The sequence below is a fragment of the Ips typographus genome, linkage group LG2, assembly GCF_016097725.1.
Source record: "Ips typographus isolate SLU linkage group LG2, UJ_Ityp_2.0, whole genome shotgun sequence".
In the NCBI taxonomy this organism is placed as follows: domain Eukaryota; kingdom Metazoa; phylum Arthropoda; class Insecta; order Coleoptera; family Curculionidae; genus Ips; species Ips typographus.
Genome location: NC_138423.1, coordinates 22,305,768 through 22,325,063, shown reverse-complemented (window position 1 = coordinate 22,325,063; position 19,296 = coordinate 22,305,768). Strand labels below are relative to the sequence as shown.

At 33.0% G+C, this 19,296-nt stretch overlaps 2 protein-coding genes across 3 annotated transcripts in view; both read right to left on the bottom strand.

Annotated features, from left to right (window-relative positions):
* The window catches only part of nAChRalpha4 (nicotinic acetylcholine receptor alpha4), a 118,546-nt gene extending 103,171 nt beyond the window's left edge, over nucleotides 1–15,375 (bottom strand). Inside the window, exon 1 of one of the 2 annotated variants that reach the window (XM_081973804.1) lies at nucleotides 14,863–15,375. In XM_081973804.1, coding sequence (XP_081829930.1) covers nucleotides 14,863–15,063 — 201 coding nt within the window. In that variant the 5' untranslated portion in view covers nucleotides 15,064–15,375. The remainder of the gene's footprint in view (nucleotides 1–14,862) is intronic. The other variant, XM_081973803.1, reaches the window with a different exon arrangement.
* Nucleotides 15,376–16,298: 923 nt separating this feature from the next.
* On the bottom strand, nucleotides 16,299–19,250 carry LOC145725171 (alpha-2-macroglobulin receptor-associated protein). Its single transcript, XM_081973806.1, has 7 exons — nucleotides 18,910–19,250; nucleotides 18,642–18,857; nucleotides 18,363–18,585; nucleotides 17,097–17,179; nucleotides 16,930–17,041; nucleotides 16,787–16,871; nucleotides 16,299–16,727 (listed from the first exon to the last, which is right to left on the bottom strand). The coding sequence occupies exons 1-7, from the start codon at nucleotides 19,129–19,131 to the stop codon at nucleotides 16,532–16,534; spliced, it is 1,137 nt and encodes a 378-aa protein (XP_081829932.1). The 5' UTR covers nucleotides 19,132–19,250; the 3' UTR covers nucleotides 16,299–16,531.
* Nucleotides 19,251–19,296: the final 46 nt, after the last annotated feature.

Sequence of the window (19,296 nt, the reverse complement as noted above, 5' to 3'; positions counted from 1 at the left end):
AATCTGAGATGCTTTCAGCCTGAAAAATCGAGTTTTAAAGTTCTTCAGAATCTTCACACAGTTTTTGACTTATCAGACCCGAAAGCCAGTTTGTCCTGGAACTGTCATTTCAAGCTTCTTCCAAATTGGAGCATTTCTAAGAAATTTGGACTGTTTTGAGTGCTTTAAGACTGAAAAATCGAGTTTTTGAGTTTAAAAAAAAAAAAGGAATTTTCTAAAATTATCTCAGCTATCAAATGCACTGGGTTAAAATTCAAAAAATTTCCTGCACGTTTTTCTTTTCCCTGTATATCGGTAAAGAAATTACTGTGAGTCAAAATGAATCCCTTGCTCAAATTCTACAAAAAACGGTATTTTAAAACTTTTTTTATTCATTAAATTCGTCTGAAGAACATTGCCAAAACAGGGCGTATTCTTTACGTACAGATGTTCCTAATGCAACAACTAAAAACCATAATCTTATTACGAAAACCAAGATCAACATAATTAAAACAATTAATTCACTATTTGATATTTCTAATACAAAAGTTTTCTAATTATCTAATTGCATACGGAAAGTCAGTCGTTCTTGGTATCAGCTGTACAAAATATGCTAATGCTGGCAGTTTACCGATAGTTTGCAATACAATAATCGGTCTGATTCGATTTGATTGAATTTTTGATCCCAGAGCGGTATTTCCATATTTCGCTCATATTGCATAATGCCATTTTGTCTGTACGCGAATTCCGCGTCCTAAATATTTAATAATGGATTTTAGGAGGCAGGGGAAGGGGGCTTAATATGAGATAAAACCTCGACGGGCTAACGGAATCATGTAGTGTTTCCGGGACGAACTGATGCTTATCAATTTTGCAGCAAAATAGATCGAATCGACAATTTACAAGGCTGATTTGAATGCAATCGGGCTGTAAAACACGACAAACAAGTGTATATAGGTCGTAAAATGTGTGGTAACCGGATTATATTGTTTGGTTTATTTTACTTAAAAAAAAATGGTACTAAACGAGTAGAGGATTGAGTTTCAGGCAACTTTGACAAAATCACATCAGAGGGTGAAATATTCAGGATTTAGATTAGTTACCTTGTACTAGAGATCTGATTATGATATACGAATATTTAGGTGTTATGTATTCAGTGTTAAATTGTTGCAATCCAGCTATATGAGATTATCAGTTTAAATTGGGTTACCAAATACTACCACCTGCATGTTACGTGTTAGACTGCAATGACTAGAACTGCACGGGGTCTTGTATCTGCCTGGGGTTAATTTGGTAGCTTACAAGGCCTGGATTACATGTAACTTTGTTGTGTTACACGCGGATAATGCCTACACAACGAAAATGTTTGATTTATCGATTGTTTAGTCACGCCTATACAACATTACAAATAAATCACGTTTACCCTAAATAATAACAACCGATTACGGTAACTTGATTATATTCAGGAAGCAAACCTCTCCATACGACACAGACAAATAACCAGACACGATGGCGATTCCCACAATAGCCTTTGCTGAAGTGTCCTTTATTCTTGCTCCGCAATTTTGTTTATCTTGTGTCGCCCCACATCGTTCGCATATCCCTTTGTCGAATCACTCATTCTGACACATCTTATATCAAAAGAGACCTATTCGGTCTCTTGTTCTTACTAGAATACTCAATTTAAGCTGCCTATTAGATTTCCAAATAAAATAATTCGATTCAACAGTTTCAGAAAAAAAATCAAACGGCTTGCTGAGAATCTCCATTGCCAGTGTTAAGCAAACAGCAGGATATCTGTAGTCACACTGATAGCGAAAGAAAGCCAGACACCATCGTAAGAGCAATCCGCAGTCTCAATATGAACAACATGACTAAAGTAAAGGCAGGAGACACTTATACGGAAGAGATACCGATACCAGGAGGCATCAGACAATGGTTCAATCTCTTAATGGACAGAATTATAAAGGAAGTATCATCACTAAATATGGGATACCGAATGGAACAGAATACAAGAATCAGCATGGTATGCTATGCCGATGATACAGCTATTTTTGCGCGAAACGAGGACAATCTACAGAGACTACACAAATTCTGCCATATCTATAGAAAAAACGAAAAGAATAATCTTTGCTAAAGATCCCGTAACATGTAAGCTGGTAGTTCAGGGCAAAATCATCGAGCAAGTCTCACAATTCAAATATCTGGGTATGGATCTATCGAGTTATCACGACCTAGTGAAGGACCTAAAAGCCAGATCAACAAAGCGTCTGCCATGTCGGGCTGCTTAAGGCAGATAATATGGGCGAACGAATACATGCAAAAGGATAGCGAAGTCAAGATCTATAAGACTTTTATCAAGCCAATCATGACATACGGAATAGAAACCAGAGAAGAAACCAACAAAATGAAAAGAATGAATATCGTAAGATGGGGGAGACAAAGAAAAATATATCGGTACGCTCACATGAGAAGAATGGAAGAGGGAAGACTTGAAGGGAGACCAATAGGGAAAAGAGCACCCGGAAGACCACCTAAGAGATGGAAGGACAGCTGGCAGTCCACCTCCCAGGAACTGATCCAGGGGAACCTGCAAAACTAACAGATCGCGAGATCGTAAATATGAATAAGAAGAAGAAGAAGAAATAAATCCGTTTTCAATTGCGTTTCAATCCCATTTCATCTTAAAATTCGCCAAGTTTTAGGATCGTATAGGAATTGAAATAGAATCGAAACACCTTGAAAATAAAAACGACAACTGAGCGAAAAGCAATTAGTGTCGTTAAATTCGTCAATTCGCCCAGTGCAAAGCAAATTTGACGGCATGGTGACATAATTTGGTTTGATGGTCGATAATAACCACTTTATTTAACAACAGAACAGAAGAAAATACATTGTACTAAAATACAACTGACTTTTCTCCACTCTTTTACCGCCAAACCCAATATTTTTTGTCATCGTAACGTCAAATTTGCGTTCTTTAAAATGTCAAACATATTATGCGCTGGTGTTATTCAAGCAAAACTAAAATAGCAAAAAACGCGTATGCAGTTAGCATAGAAATCCATTTTTTTTTGTTTATTTCAAAAAGTATTAATTTTTTATCATACCGACTTGCCCTAGTTTTAGACGGGAAACAGGAAAAAAATTTAAAACTTGACTGTTTGCACCTTTTTAAAGTTTATCTTTTTTTGAGGTCAATTTTAGACCACCCCGTATTTTTATTTTTGTGTATGTTTTTAAAACAAACCTTGTTTAACACGACAAAACACAAAAACCAATACAAACAAGTTTTCTGTTATGCTAAAATTACATATCTTGTAGGTATTGAAAATACCAAATCACATAAAAAAAACTAAATACCTCAAAAACGAATACAGATAATTAATAAAATAACCATTTTGAAAATATTGACGGTATACGACGAAATTTTTTATTACGGTTTTTCAATCCTGTATAACTAATTAACTCAATGACAACTGACAACTGAACTGATCACCTGTACTAATCATTATTTTTACTAGAAAAAACCAGCAAATCCAAAATCTATTAATCTTAAAAAAAAACAGCTTGCTGTGATGAAAAATACACAATCCATTAAGCATTCAAGGGTCTTATTGAGATTTTAATACGGGTGCCCTAATGGACGGTGGACGCTCTAATGGAACTTTTATTTGTCCGCAGAGATTACGTGACGTGAAAAACTGAAAGGTTTTTCAACGAAACACAATATGATCTTACAGAGTATATTACACGTAAACTGAAAAACTGGGATTTCCGGCGTTTTGTACTAAACAGATAGCACTGCCATTTTTATTTGCAAATCGATAAAATTGTGGCGCTGACGCGAATTTAGTTTATTTTGGTGGCCGCAACTATGAATATAAATCGTGTGCAAAACTGATGGTGTTGGAGTTTTGTGGTGGCAGCTGTCAACAGCTGTTTAACAGCAATTCCGGTTAAATAACACATTGTGTATTACATATAATTAGTAACAGCAAAATTCACTTAACTAATAAACTAAAATAACGGGAGCTTTATAATTTAGTAATGCACTTACTAAAGTTTTGCTCTATTTTAATAAATGTTTCCTGAGGCAACAGCTGAAGGCAATTCTGAGGCGTTTCGGTTATGTTAGTAATTCCGTCCAAGTTTCTGAAGTATATTTCAAAAGGTCTTAATTTTGAATGTTTATAGCCAAAATGGATGATTCTGATATACAGTATGTTTAAAAAAGATGGAAACGCTCAATTAGCTTGGAATCCACCTGTCATATCAGCCTGGATACGTCTCCGGTTACTTTACTCCTTGACATGACAGAAAAACAAATAATTTCAGGAATAATGTGGTTCGGAAGGAACCTTTTCAACAAAAAGTCTAATTATATACACTACTCTAAAACAACGTGATATCTGTCACTAACGTCAAAACTGTCAAAATTTGCCTCGAATTTTCGTGAATTAAAGTGTAACACAGTTTAAATGAGTTTTCAAAGCAAAACGTGTTTCTGCTGTTTTTGACAGTTATTTGGACAATTGTCACAAGACCGTCTAGCTAAATAGTGTTCTACAATCCCGTGACAATTGTCACTAAAGTCAAAACTGTCAAACGATGTTCAAAAAGTATAAAAATCAGGGTTTCGAAAAGTTTTTTGCAGTTTTCGATATAAAGCTGGTTTCTGAGATTTATGACAGTTATTTTGACAGTAGTCACGTGACTATTTAGCTAAATTATTTGCTAAAATCACGTGATATCTGTCATCTATGTCAAAACTGTCAAAATTTGCCTAGAATTTGCAAGAATTAAAGTGTAACACAGTTTAAATCAGTTTTCGAAGCAAAACGTGTTTCTGATGTTTTTGACAGTTATTTTGACAATTGTCACGTGAGAGTCTAGCTAAATAATGTTCTAGAACCACGTAAGAACTGTCACTAAATTCAAAACTGTCAAATGGTATTCAAGAAATGCAAAAATCAGGGTTTAGAAAAGTATTCTTGCAGTATTCGATGTAAATCGTGTTTCTGAGATTTATGACAGTTATTTCAATAGTAGTCACGTGACTGTTTAGCTAAATTATCCTATAAAACCACGTGATAAATGTTACTAATGTCAAAACTGTCAAAATTTGACTAGAATTTGCAAGAATTACAATTTAAATGAGTTTTCGAAGCAAGACGTGCTTTTGAGATTTATTTCAGTTATTTTGACAATTGTCACGTGACCGTCTAGCTAAATAGTGTTCTAGTACCACGCAGCAACTGTGACTAACGCCAAAACTGCCAAACTGTAGTCAAAAAATGCAAAAATCAATATTTAGAAAAGTTTTCTTGCCGTATTCGATATAAATCGTGTTTCTGAGATTTGACAGTTATTTTGACAGTAGTCACGTGACTATTTAGCTAAATTATCTGCTAAAATCACGTGATATCTGTCATCTATGTCAAAACTGTCAAAATTTGCCTAGAATTTGCAAGAACTAAAGTGTAACACAGTTTAAATCAGTTTTCGAAGCAAAACGTGTTTCTGATGTTTTTGACAGTTATTTTGACAATTGTCACGTGACCGTCTAGCTAAATATAGTGTTCTAGAACCACGCAGCAACTGTCACTAACGTCAAAACTGTCAAACTGTAGTCAAAAACTGCAAAAAACAGGATTCAGAAAAGTTTTCTCGCAGTATACGATTTGAAAGGTGTTTCTGAGATTTAGCAGTCACGTGACTGTGTAGCTGAATTATCCTCTAAAACCTCGTTATATCTGTCACTATTGTCAAAAACTGTGATAAACAAAATTGTATTTTTGTATTTTTGAAGTTTATGTAGCAAATTGCAAAAAAAAAACACAAACAAAAACAAATCATAAAAAAACACACATTGTATAATAATAATGTAAAATAAAGTTTCAAATAAATTGTTTATTTGTTGATTTACCGTTTTTTTGATTTTGACTTGGCAACACTGTTTATGGAGACTACATTTTTAAACAAACTAAAGTAGGGCTTCTATTTAATCAATATCTGCATTGTCTATGAATCACCCAGTATGTTACAATATTTTTAACTTAACAACATCAATAACATTGTGCCTTATATTATTATAATTTTTTTATATAGATACAGAGTTAAAACGGCTAAAATAAATTTCCTAAAAGCTTCAATGGCTTTTATTGAACCATTTACAAATTTCCTGAACAGTCAAATAAATGAAATGGAGTGTAAAGCAACCTGTTACTGGGGAAAACGTATATTCCATTCGGCAGTAGGCCGTATAGGCCATACATGACTTTTAACGATTATCAATCGAAACAGCTAAAGACATTTATGGGACTTTTTATGGCCTGGCTCTCGTGAACTTACCAGGAAAACTTCAAGAGGCTCACGTTAGGCAAAAACCGATCATTGGAAAAGGAATGTAATTGGAATATATTACTGTCACATAAAATAAAATAGCAAAAGAAAAATATCAGTGGTTAGGAGGGTTAAAGATGAAAAAAGCAATAACAATGCACACTTCAATCAAAATTCTGTTCGTAAAGTGAAGGATATTTTTTAAGAAGTGTTTTCCTTAGAAATATACGGAAAAGATTCGTGTTCTTATGCACTAGTGAACAAACTGAAAAGGTCAACGAAGAAAATCCCATTGGAAAATGTACCATACCAGTCACATACTTGTAAGGGTGGAATATTCGATATCCAGTCAGAAAAAGAAATATTTATTACGTTTGAGTTTTCCTTTATAGAGACAAAAGGTTTAGAACCAATTCAATATGAAAATAATTTGAATGTACAGCAACCGAAACACTGTATATGTTTATAGAAGTAAAGTTATTTATAGGATAAATATCAGATTTAATGTGAGCTTCGAAATAATTACTTTACAAATTTGAAACATTTATAATACAGTACATAATAATAATGTAAACAGAATAAACCATACAAAAATAATTTGGAAAGCTATTTGGATTATGAACTATTGGAATACTATATTTTTTTCAAATCAAATGAAACAATATTGGATTGCAAATATTCGTTTGACAATGGATAATAAATGTAACATTCATATTACAGTACAACATTTATCAGTAAATTTATGGCTCTTATTGAATTTTGCTTGAAAGATATCATTTTCCTGTCACGGCTCTCATTAATTTCATTAAGTCAATCAAAATAAAATCCTGAAAAATGAATAAAAAGCTGTTTTATTTATTGTTTTAGAGATTATGGTTTATCAATAATAAAATAAATGACTTGTACCAAACGAGCTCCAATATTAGAATATTTCTATGAACAAGTAGCCTTTTTGTCTTTTTTCTTTATTATCTCATGTTTAAAATATCACAATTAAAATGTTTTTCAGATGAGAAAAACGACGCGAATTTAAAGATATTAATATTTAAACAATTTGTAATTTACCAGTAATTTACTGACAATTGTCAAAATAACTGCCATAAATCTCAGAAGCACGTCTTGCTTCGAAAACTGTAGGAAAACTGTAATTCTTGCAAATTCTAGGCAATCTTTGACAGTTTTGACATTAGACACAATTGTCACGTGGTTTTTGTAAAATAATTTAGCTAAGCAGTCACGTGACCACTGCCATACATTTGAGAAACACGTTTTGCATCTAATACTGTCAGAAAACTTTTCTAAACTCTGATTTTTGCAACTTTTGAGCACAGTTTGACAGACAAAATTGCTTGTCAAGTCCACTTAGAAAAAGTGACAGTAGTTTTAAGCACATTTTTGAAATCCTCATTAAAATTCTTATACAATAACCCGAAAAATGGATTCCTTGACCCCGAATTAGTCGAAAACGAGTACCATCAACCCTAACCTAGATGAATCCAAAATGGCGGCCATTTTGATTTTTTAGTCAAAAAACGATGTTGCACCTCATTTTAAAAGGAATTTAACGTAGTTGCGTAAAATGACAGACAAAATGGCGTCTCAGACCGCCATTTTGAATTTTTAGTCAAAAAACCATGTTGCACCTCATTTTAAAAGGAATTTAACGTAGTTGCGGAAAATAACAGACAAAATGGCGTCTCAGTCCGCCATTTTGATTTTTTTGAAGGTTCTTTTGTATAAATATCGATAATCAAGCTTTAATCATAAAATTTTAGGTCTGACATGTAAAACACAATTGGAGTGAAAAAATTACAGTTTTAAGCACATTTTTGGAATCTTCACTAAATTTCCTACCCAATGAACGAACACTACAAAATTTGGTACTGCCAGGGAGAAAAGCGGTGACAAAGTTTGAACTGCCAGAAACACAGTCAGGGACAAAATCGTTTATAAATTCCACTTGGAGTGAGAAAGTGTTTTAATCACATTTTTTGGAATCTTTATTAAATTCCAAAAATCCAAACCCAATAACCTAAAAAAATACACAACATTTTGTATAGTCAATAAATTACAATCACTACTAATATTTTATTAAGCTTCTGGTTAATATTTGACAAGAAAAATTGAGTCACATTGTATTTGAATTTCTTGTAGATTTTCGATATTTTTTTGAACCTATCATTACTTAACTAAACATAAATGCCACTTCATTTTATCTACTGATATGAGACAGTATTCAAAATAAAAATCATTTTTTGAAATTATGAAAGATTAATTATGACGTAATATCAACATTTGCCATCGCCAGAAACGTAACAAACGATCTCTCTTCCTGCTCTCATAACAACAGCGTTAGTTTGATGAATCGACATTTCTCCCAAAACTCATCCGTCAAGGTCCCGGGCAACATTTCTCAAATCAAGTCTGACGGGTTGCAAATCTCAAGAAGGGGGGAAATAAAACGGACATAAAATATCGCGTAAAATCAGGGGCGTGTCAGTAAATTCTCAATTTAAAAAAAAAACTTTTTCTAATTTTGGCATATAAAGTGACACTTTTCAAAACTGATTAGAGTGACAAAACGTTTTACTTTATGTAACTAGTTACACAAAATCGATCTTTTCGTAACTGGTTACATAAATAGCTATTGTTTAACTGGAAGCTAAATTCTCCAAAACCATCTGGTGACATTAAACTTAGTTACACATAAAAGCCTTAAAGGATCTAAAGTTCCTAGAGTATTTAATTATCTATTTTCATTTTGGTATGACCAAAGTTTTGCTTTATTAAAACCAGGTAGAAGCGGCAGTAAAATTTCAAGCCCGTTTGATCCCCGTCCTGAATTATCATGAATGCGTGATGGGATATTTCTTTAGAAGCCAAAGAAACACACAACCTTTTTAGGATAAACGAATCCCTCGCCTCAACGCCCCTTAACAAGGGTTAGTAAATCTTTCGTTTGCATTAGGCAAATGCGACTATTTCCCTTTCGTTTCCACCCTCCATACATATTTTCAAATCAACAAAACCAGAAAAGTTTCGAAATGGTTTCTCTCACACCCAAACGTTCTAGGATAAATCTCTGAAGGGTAAAGCTAATAATAACATTCGAATTACTTGTTCCGCTGCTGCTCGTTTCTATTTTCTCAAAGAAATCTTGCATAATATAAAGATGGATCCGGGTCTCTTTACATGCATCGTTACACGTGATTGCGCTCTTCTCTATCTTCTCCGTTGTTGGTTGCTGTCGGCGACAGGATTGCATATCGATATTGTTCTTGACAAACCAATTAAAATAAAATAAACAAGGAAAATTCAATTTTCAAAAAAATTCAAACAAAGTTAGGATGACGTCCCAGACGAAAAAGCATGGTCAATATCAAGTTTTTTCATTATCTGCTGTATTTTGCCGCTCAGAAACACCAAATTGGTATTAGGTGACTCCAAATCTGTCTTCTGATCCTTAAAAAAGTCATCTTCCAAACAGTTTTTTTGCATTGGTGGAGTCTGATCCTTAAAAATGTCACCAGAAGTTTGAAAACAGTTTTCAGTAGGTTCTCAAGGTTCAAAGAAAAACTGGTTAAGTTTGACGCCCTCTAGCGGCCAAATCAACAACCTATCAACCAGTGTTGACATATCTTTAAAATCCCATTTCATTAGCTATTGACGTAGAAAAGTTTATATAGAGTGGACCAAATAAGCGAGTTGTTTACGATTGCATGAAACACTGCACTAAAAAAGTGGAAAATAAATTCATCAAATTTGACGCCTTCTAACGGCCCAACCAATAAATCAACTAACCAGTCATATCGTTGGAAAGCCCATTTCATTAGCTATCCATCGACATATAAAAGTCCATACATTACGTGTCAAATAAGATAGATATTCACGATTAAATGAAAGAGTGTATGAAAAGTGTTACAAAACGTAAATTTGGCAAAACGTGACACATGATCTACAAAACACCTGGATAATTAAAATGCTTGGGAAATAATGAAAAAAGTCACGTGATTTTTTAAATTTTAAATGAAAAAAAGTCAAAATGGCCGCCATTACGTTTTTTTGCTACTAGACAGAGACAAAATGTCAAAATTCCATGGATAGGGTATAGATCCAAAAAGGTCGTGAACAGATTATACACCGTTGTATTTAAAATGCAAAACTTTATGCAAAAAAAAACGAGACGCCACTTACAGAGGGAGGAAAGTTTCGAACCAACTTCAAAGTTTCTTTTAACAGTTTATGATGGAAGTTTCATCACTAAGTCTGTATAAAATACGCTAATTGGAATTTCCGGCGTTCAGTCTGTGACCACCTTTGATCGATTTAATTAGAACGAAGTTTGAGATCGTTTGCGGAAAATTAAGAAGCTTCTTTTTGTATTTGTAGTTTGTACAAGTTCTTAATAAATTTTTAAATAAATTACAGAATGATTGATGGAGTTTGTCTAAGAAGTTTATAGTCCAACAGTAACCATAAAGAAACATCCAGTGAAGTTTCAAAATTATCCATAGAAAATCAACAGTTTTGTCCTTTTGAGCTTTAAAAGTTTTAACTATTATTAATAAACAGATTAAAGATTAAATGAGAGTATACTATCTGCTTTGAGATAAAATAATATCCAGATCATCTGTCTCTTTCCTTTATTGCAGTGTCAAAATATTTTGTTTTAAACCATCTAGAATTGCATTAAAACTAATTCCAAATTAAAGATATTGGATATTTGCAATAAATAAAGAAAGTTCAAATAAAGTCACCTCAAACACTTATTAACGACATTTTTTCTGTTTCAATAAACCGAATACATGTTGTAATACTTTTACACGTTTTCAGAATTTTTCATATTTTTCATAGATACTTTTTGATGGGTAACTCTTAGGTTAATTAACATTATAAAACCCAATTAAAACTCAACATGTTTTACTCGATAAAATTTGCATTCACTTCTTTATAAACTGATCAACTTGGAAACTACAAACAAGCTAAAATTACCCCTTCAACAACAAATCTGGTAAGTACTCTCTTGTTTGCATCCTTAAGCTACGACTTGACTACGGTCGCTCATTAAATGAAGATTAAACTTTTACAAAGAGAAAAGTGTTATATATACAGTATACGGAAATTTCTCGCAGTACTCGAAGAACTTTCCATAAAACTAAAACGTAGTGAAGTACACGTTGTGGCTAGTTAAAGTTTTCTGCCACATCATGCAAACTGGCTTGATTCAACTTGTATGTTACTGGGGAGTTGTTTTTGAAAAGTGTCGGTTTAGTTACCGGTGCCAGTATGCTGAATTATTAAACTGTTTATTTGCTTTTCAGAAAATTTAAAGTAAAGTTTGAAACACAAAAGCAAACGACGAATTAAACGAAACGAGTTTGGATGCGAGGAAAATCTCAAAGTGCAATGCAACGCGTTTCGTTTACAATTGCAAATCTTTCCGCTCAGTAAATTCTTATTTCGCGAAAATCAAATCTTCATCTACGCCACGGTCGTGTTTAAAATTGGACCGTGAAACAACGATAAACCTTCAAAGAGATCGGGGATTTTAATTTTATTTCCTTCAGAAGCTGTCTCGTCCGCAATAAAGACGGAAAAACACCGAAGGACGGTACGTTCCAAACTTGGAAACGGCTTGCCGTTTTCCACCTTGAAAAATTATTTAGCTCTGCTAATATTTCAGTTAAATACGAACGTTTTATGAAATTAACAGTAAGTTTTTCCAGTTTATGCTTTAAAAAAAGTATTAAACTAGGGTATTTTTACTTTGCACTTTGTATCAATGGGAAATATGGACTTATACCAACACTTTCACTTGCATCAAAAATTTATTTCTATAGCTGGAAGTTTTAGTTAATGCCAACCACACACGCTATTTTCCAACAAATGGAAATTCCCTTGGTACCCATACACCCCAACTATTTGCGTTCATTCTTTCTCCTTCAGTCGTACAGCACAATTTATGACTGGTGTCTGATTTTCTTTCGTATCCCTTTTATGTTATTACAGTTTGTTTGCTGCAGTTAAAACTAAACCTCCTGGCACGTGGTTTGAAGTAATATCAAGTAAATTCACACGTACGTACTCGTTTACTTGTATTATCTCAGAAGAACGAGAAAAACAAAACCTCATAAGCCTCCCAAAAACCTTTCAAAACAATGGTTATACGCCTCTAAGAATGTACTACTAAATCTCTTAAAATAGAGGTCTCTAACGTCATTTTGAAAAATGCTAGAGGCCTCTAGTAAATACTACTGAGAACCTCCCAAAAAATTGTCAAGTATTGGAGGCCTCTAATTATCACTGCAAAACTCTCAATTTCCAGAGGCCTCTACATGTATCCTAAAGTTTTCAAGAATATTTTTGGGAATATCCAGACCCAAGAAGAAAGAAAGAAAACCTCCTAGCAAATGCCAATTTACAAGAGTCTTAAATCTTCCAATATTTTAGTGTCAGATGCCTCCAAAAAATTAGTTTCACAGAAACACAGCAATGACTAGTGAGGCAAATGTGACGTCATACCAATTTGTTTCAATTTTAGTATAGTATCGAGTATAGTAATACTAGTCATAGATGTATTTGGTATGTACCCATTGATTAGTTGAGTACTAGACTTTGTTGATGATGAAATCATCCATTTTCGTTGAAAGCATTTTGCAACGTACCTTTATGGTATAATAAAAAGTGTAATATGCAAACATGTACGAAAATAAAAAACATCTTAAAATCCATTAAACAAAACTGTTTAACTGTATTTCTTTCCTTTTTTATATTATATTATAGCCTAGATGTTGTGTTAGATAGAAAACATCTAACCAACATGTAAATCAAAAAGTACTTGATAAGACTTACAAATTAAATTAATCCAGATTTCAACACAGGATTATTAGCCTGCGGTCCCAAATTTCAATTAAATTACAGCATCAGTCTAGGAATTCGTTGGTAGCATATTGATAATATCCTAGTCTAAGACAGTATCTGGTTTTGTCATTTTCACTTATACCTGACTCGGTGAAACGAAATTTCATTAACGTATTAAAAATGTTTAATTAATAGAAGCAAGGTTTGCAACTGACGTGGGATTGATAGATACCAAGTGAAATAATTTTTATTAGAAAATCAATCAGCCTGAAATACTGGGAGGTAAGAACATTCTGGAAAATTCCTCAAAAAGTTTGTAGAAAGTAGGCGTTTACGATAATTAAGAAAAAAAAGCCTGCTCCGAGATTCATTCGCTTAATTGGATCGGACTCGGCCGAAATCTTTTTACCGGCCCGTTCTGAATTTTCCGGACAATCCCATTTCCTCGATTTACTTTTTGCAATTCCTCTGAGCCTTTACCGGATCTAGTAGATTATCGTGGGGTGGTTCGTGAATCAAAATTTGGCATTGAAGGATTCGAGTCGACGAGTTGTAATTTATAAAAAAATTGAAACGCCCAAAAGTTACATGAAAGATAATTGATGATGATTAGTTAGGAAGAGAGATTTCAAAAATTTTTATTTTGTGTTCACGTGATTACTTTTTCAGGTTTTCATCAAAATTCTGATTGATTTTTTTATATTCCCACAGGAATATCAGTTAATTCCTTGCTTTGTTTATTGTTGTTTCTCAACAGAGTTTAAAAGTCAGAATCATAATCTAATCCTCATTGTGAGATATACATTAGACCAATTGCAGCTAATTTTGTGAAAATCTTTTTGATTGTTACCCTTATTGACAGTTGACATCAAAACATTGCATTTTGGCTTACGTTTTAGGGCAAACTTTCATTCTTGTGCGATAAGGACAACTTATCCACCCTTGCTGTACAATATACTACAGGATGTTCACTCTTGAAACAGCTAAAAAATATTTTTCACTTGTGACTTTAAAACTGCTCATACAACACTAGTAATGTAAAAAAGTATTATCGCTAGTTTATCATTATTTGATGTTTTTAGAAAAATATTTAGTCTCACACCGAGTCACACAGTATGTAATATTCACATTGATGAAGGTCAAGAGTTTTATAATATGTCTTCATTTTGTTAAAATTAATAACATCCCACTCCTTACTATTATAACCTATTGTTTCTTGTGTCCCCTTTGGATAAATGTCTATCATGCTAACAATTACACTTTTTTAACTTTTTAAAAGAACACTGTTAACAAAAAGGTGGAAAAATGTGATTTTACAAAGGAAAAATTCCTGGAACAACGCCCAGAACTCAACATCAAAGGAATCCTATGTGCTTTATGTATAACAATGTACTCAGAGAGAATTGAGTTGCATTTAAGTGTGAAAAAGTGCAATTTTGATAATTTGCACCAATTTATGCAATTGAATAAAAGTCATGACATTTTAATGTAAATTGATGAAGGTTAAGATTTTTCAGATTACAAAATGAAAATTTGGTTTTAACCTCTAAAACACGCCCTACTCAACTGGCTAGTTTACAGACAAATCATGAATGAAACCTTACAAATTAAAAAAATAAACATTACTATAGGAAATACTATTGTATCAGGAAATTTAGGTCATAAATTACAACTTACCACATCAATCAGCTGAGACAACTTTAGCTTGATGCACACGCGAAGCACGTCGGAGGTGTTCACAACTGGTCGCACAAGTTTGTTATAGTTGCTGAGCAAGTCGTCGTAAAGTCTTTTTGCGTCCGGATTAGAGGCGACGAGTTGAAAATTGCCAAAAATCAAAACGGGCACGCACAAGAAAATCGCGGCCAACGAGGCCATCCTCGTAGTGCACCGGGTCCTGGGGATGCGGCCGCGCGCACCACCTCATCCGCCCGAGACGCGACTGAACTGTGGAGGCGGCGCCGGAGACTGCACCCGTTGAGAGATGGTCATGAAGAAGACCCGAAAGGACGCGAAACAGGCCGGAAATTGTGACCACAATCAAAATGTTAATTGTGGACCAGGGAAATGAAATTTCTATTATCTCTCACGTATGTTTGGGGTGATAATGTCGCGATTGTTATAAAGGGTTTGTGGGTCAAGCCTCAAAAGTGAATTTGGTGTTTTAGCTGTTTTACCCGACTTTTTCACCATTCACTATGGATTATAATAGTTCTTGGAGAGCTATAGCTTTAATTTTATTATGTAAGAACATATTTTCGAAATGATAGGACCGTTTTCCCAAAAAATACGCTTTTTAATCCAATCCAAAACAACTCTAACCTGCACTATAGTTATGTTGGGGGAAATACAAATGCAAGATAGCACATTACTGTTGTTGTCTTTGATCTCCATATTAATGCACTTACTAAAAATAGATCAGATGAAGAAAAATTGAATAGGAAAGGATATAAAAAAATACGTTTCCAGCTCTTTCCAAAAATATATTTATTCTGAATGCCTGACTTAAAACTGAATCCTAATTCTCATTCTGTCCTGACAATATTAGCTATGATAATTGCACGTAAGTAGTAACTTAATTCATTTAATAGTTGCTGAACTCCTATTTTTGATTTTTTATAGCAGATACTAACACAACGACATTATAAAACCAGTTTTTTTCTACTTCTCCTCTATAGAAAATACAATTTTTCTCCTTCATTTGAGGGATGAAAATGTAATTTTTACTCTTTTAAAAGTGACAAATTGAATCATCCAGGTATCCAACGACATTATTAACATAGCATTTAACTGCTGCTTTTTTTTTTCATAAAACATCACATTGATTATTGAAAAAATTATATACGCCACTTTGGAGTAAACTGCTTCTTGAACCTCAAATTGTTCGGAGAGAGCACAAGTTGCACTTCTCTCCCTAGTTGCGCAAATAACTATTTGTAATCTCTGTCTCTATCAAGATAAATGTAAACAAAAAGACTGATGGCTGTCAAACGTTCAAAGGCTATTTAAAAATTAACCAAATGTCAATTAAGTCGTCTCTCCTCTAGAAAAGCTGTTATTGTTTATTGATGCATTATATTTCTATTGAAGAAAGTAAAAAAAAACAACATTAATCCAGTTCAAACAGGCTTTATTTTATACGTTTTAACACCAAAATACACTTTTTTTTAACTAAATGCATTGTATCGTTAATGTTATTATTAATAGTAGATTAATCACTTTGAGATACTAAGTTTCACATCAAATATCCTTTTGGCACTAAACCCCAACTAATTCTACTTTCATTTATTTCTCTTCATAGACAAAAAAAAAATACAAGAGATTCACAAGCTCATCAGCTTTACCTTTACAATTCAATATGTCTTTGCATGATTTTTGTTTCAATATCCAAATGGATTTTATCGACTTTCCTCGCCTGTTTTTTGATATTATCCTCCATCAATTTATGTCCGTGCGATTTCTCTCCAGAAAATTTCTGCTTTTTACTGTGCTTGTCCTCGTTTAACGCGTGCTCCATCTGCATATGACGGAGCTTCAACAGTCTACAATTTTCATATGTATTATTGTTAGTAAATTTTGATATTGCAGTACACTGAATTACCTGTTTTCATAATGGAACAGTTCAGTCTTTAAAGACTGTAATTCTGAATTTGTGAAATTGCTTTCCAAAGCGATTCTCCACAAGCCTAAAATTGTACAAACCTTTTGTAGTAATACGTTAAACTGGTATTTTTGTGACTGTACCTTGTACTTTAGGTTCGAGGAATTCTTTACTAGCAGGGCCAGATGATGATAGTTTATCTAAATGGTCAAAACCTTCTTTAATAGTTTTGTGATGTTCTCTAATAAGATTCACCTAAAATGCACAATAAATCAAGCTTAGAGTGAATTATTTTTATTAGAAAAATTACCTTTTCTAAATAGTCTTTGTTAGGTTCTTTCTCCTCAAGAATCTCAATTTTGTTATATTTGTCTAAGGTTTCGTCTAAAGAATCTGAAACAGTTTGATTATTTAGCACAAACATCTAGACAATATAATATGTTTATTTAAGTACAGCTTTAATTTACTCAATTGCAATATATTCATTAATTTCTTTTTACATTAGCCTAGTAACTTATTTTCGAGGCGTAGATCGCTGAATGTATAAGGCATTTGAGAGTATTTTGAGGCATTGTCTGTATATTTCAAAATGTAATGTAGTGTATTAATATAACCAAATTGACTGAAAATTGAAAAGAACAGCACAGACACGTGTAATGTAATTAATTATTATGGTAAAATCTTGAAACAATATTCATTACAAATTATTATAAAAATTTACCAATTTTTCAACATTTAAACTACATTTTTAAGGTCACGTGACTGTTTTTGACAGGCGTCAACTGGATTTTACAGTGATGCAAGTTCAAAATTGTATTATTAACGTAACGTAACGTGTATTTTAAAATTTCAGCTTTTACAACTGTCTAAATTTAATTTACCAAATGATCAACATTTAAATTATATTTTAAAGTCACGTGACAGGTGTCAGTTGGCTTGGACAGTGTTCCAACCTCTAAAATGACATAATCAGTCACGTGATGTGTCTCTTGCAATTTCAGCTTTTACAACTAGTCTAAAATAGTCTAAATCTTATTTACCAAATTTTAAACCACATTTTAAAGGTCACGTCACTAATTTTGACAGATGTCAACAGAATTGCATTTTCAACGTCATGTAACGTGTATTATGCAATTTAAGTTTTTACAAATGTCTAAATTTAATTTACCATTTTTTTAAAGTTTAAACTGCATTTTGAAGTTCACCTGACTGTTTTAGGCAGTTTTAAGGCATTTTGAGCAATAATAGAAGCATTTTGAGGTATTTTTTAAGGCATTTCAAGGTATCATGTATGCAAAAAGGCATTTTGGTGTACAAAAAAAATATCTGCAGTCTACCCCTCCCTTATTTTTGAATCATTAGAATCTTATACCAAACCTACACTGTACTTTTTTTTCTGCAGAGACAATTAATATTTGTTGAAACATTAAGTTTGAGATTTAAAAAAGTGTTTTTTTTTCATCAAATTTTCATCTTTAAAAAACAAGCTAGCAACCATTTCCAAGCCTTCTCTAACAATTTACTCCTTTGGTCACACAAGTTTCTTTACACAAAACATTCAAATAAAATTGCATACTTTGTTCCCTCTCCTGAGCTTGTTCATTTGGATCACCTTTAACTTTATATAACAAAGAATAATACTGCTCAATCTTGTCTTGGTGATGCTGAAACTCTTCATGAAGAGCTGCCAACTCATCTTTACTAAAACCAGCCATTTCAGCTTTATTCCACAATTTATTAAGTTTTTTATCCTTAAACAGGCTCTTGTTGATGTGCTTGTCTGAAGCACTATTCAAGGCCTAAAAACACAACTACCTTCCAGTAACACAATTTTATCTTAAGAATAGTATAGTACCTTAAAAGGGGATACTTTCAACTTGTCATTCACATCATCAATTTGATCTAGCAGATCATAATTGGTCATTATAGTCTTGAATTTGTCACGCAACTCAGCTTCTTTCAGTCCATCCTTGTCTTTTCCTTCAGCTCGTAGGTGCTTCCAGGTTATTTCTTCTTTGTCATGAAGCTTCAACTCACCAAATAAAGAAGTGAGTTTCGGATCTGTTAAACGCTGAAATCAACATGTTTACTGGCTAGTTTGCAGACATTTGAAGCAAACTTACATAAACAGCTTTGGACCACAGTAAGTTAAGTTTAGCCATTCTAAATGGTCGATCCAAATGTCGCAGGGTGATCGGTCTCAGATCCTCTCCAGGTTTGGTTGCTTCATCAGAAGGCTTTAACTTACTTTTATTTGCATCTTTGGAGTATTTATTGTGGCATTGATTTAATGCAAAAAAACTAAAACAAATACAAACTATACTAACAAAACGTAAATCTTTCATAGCGTTGATTTTTATGGGACTTTAGTAGTTTTATTGCTTGTTAAAACTTAAAAATAAATTTTTGATTCTGGGTTAAGGATTTTGACAATTATCTTGTTGTCAGCAAAATTTTGTAAACAAACGTAAACCCTAACCAAAAAAATTAAAATATCATATTTCTTCTTT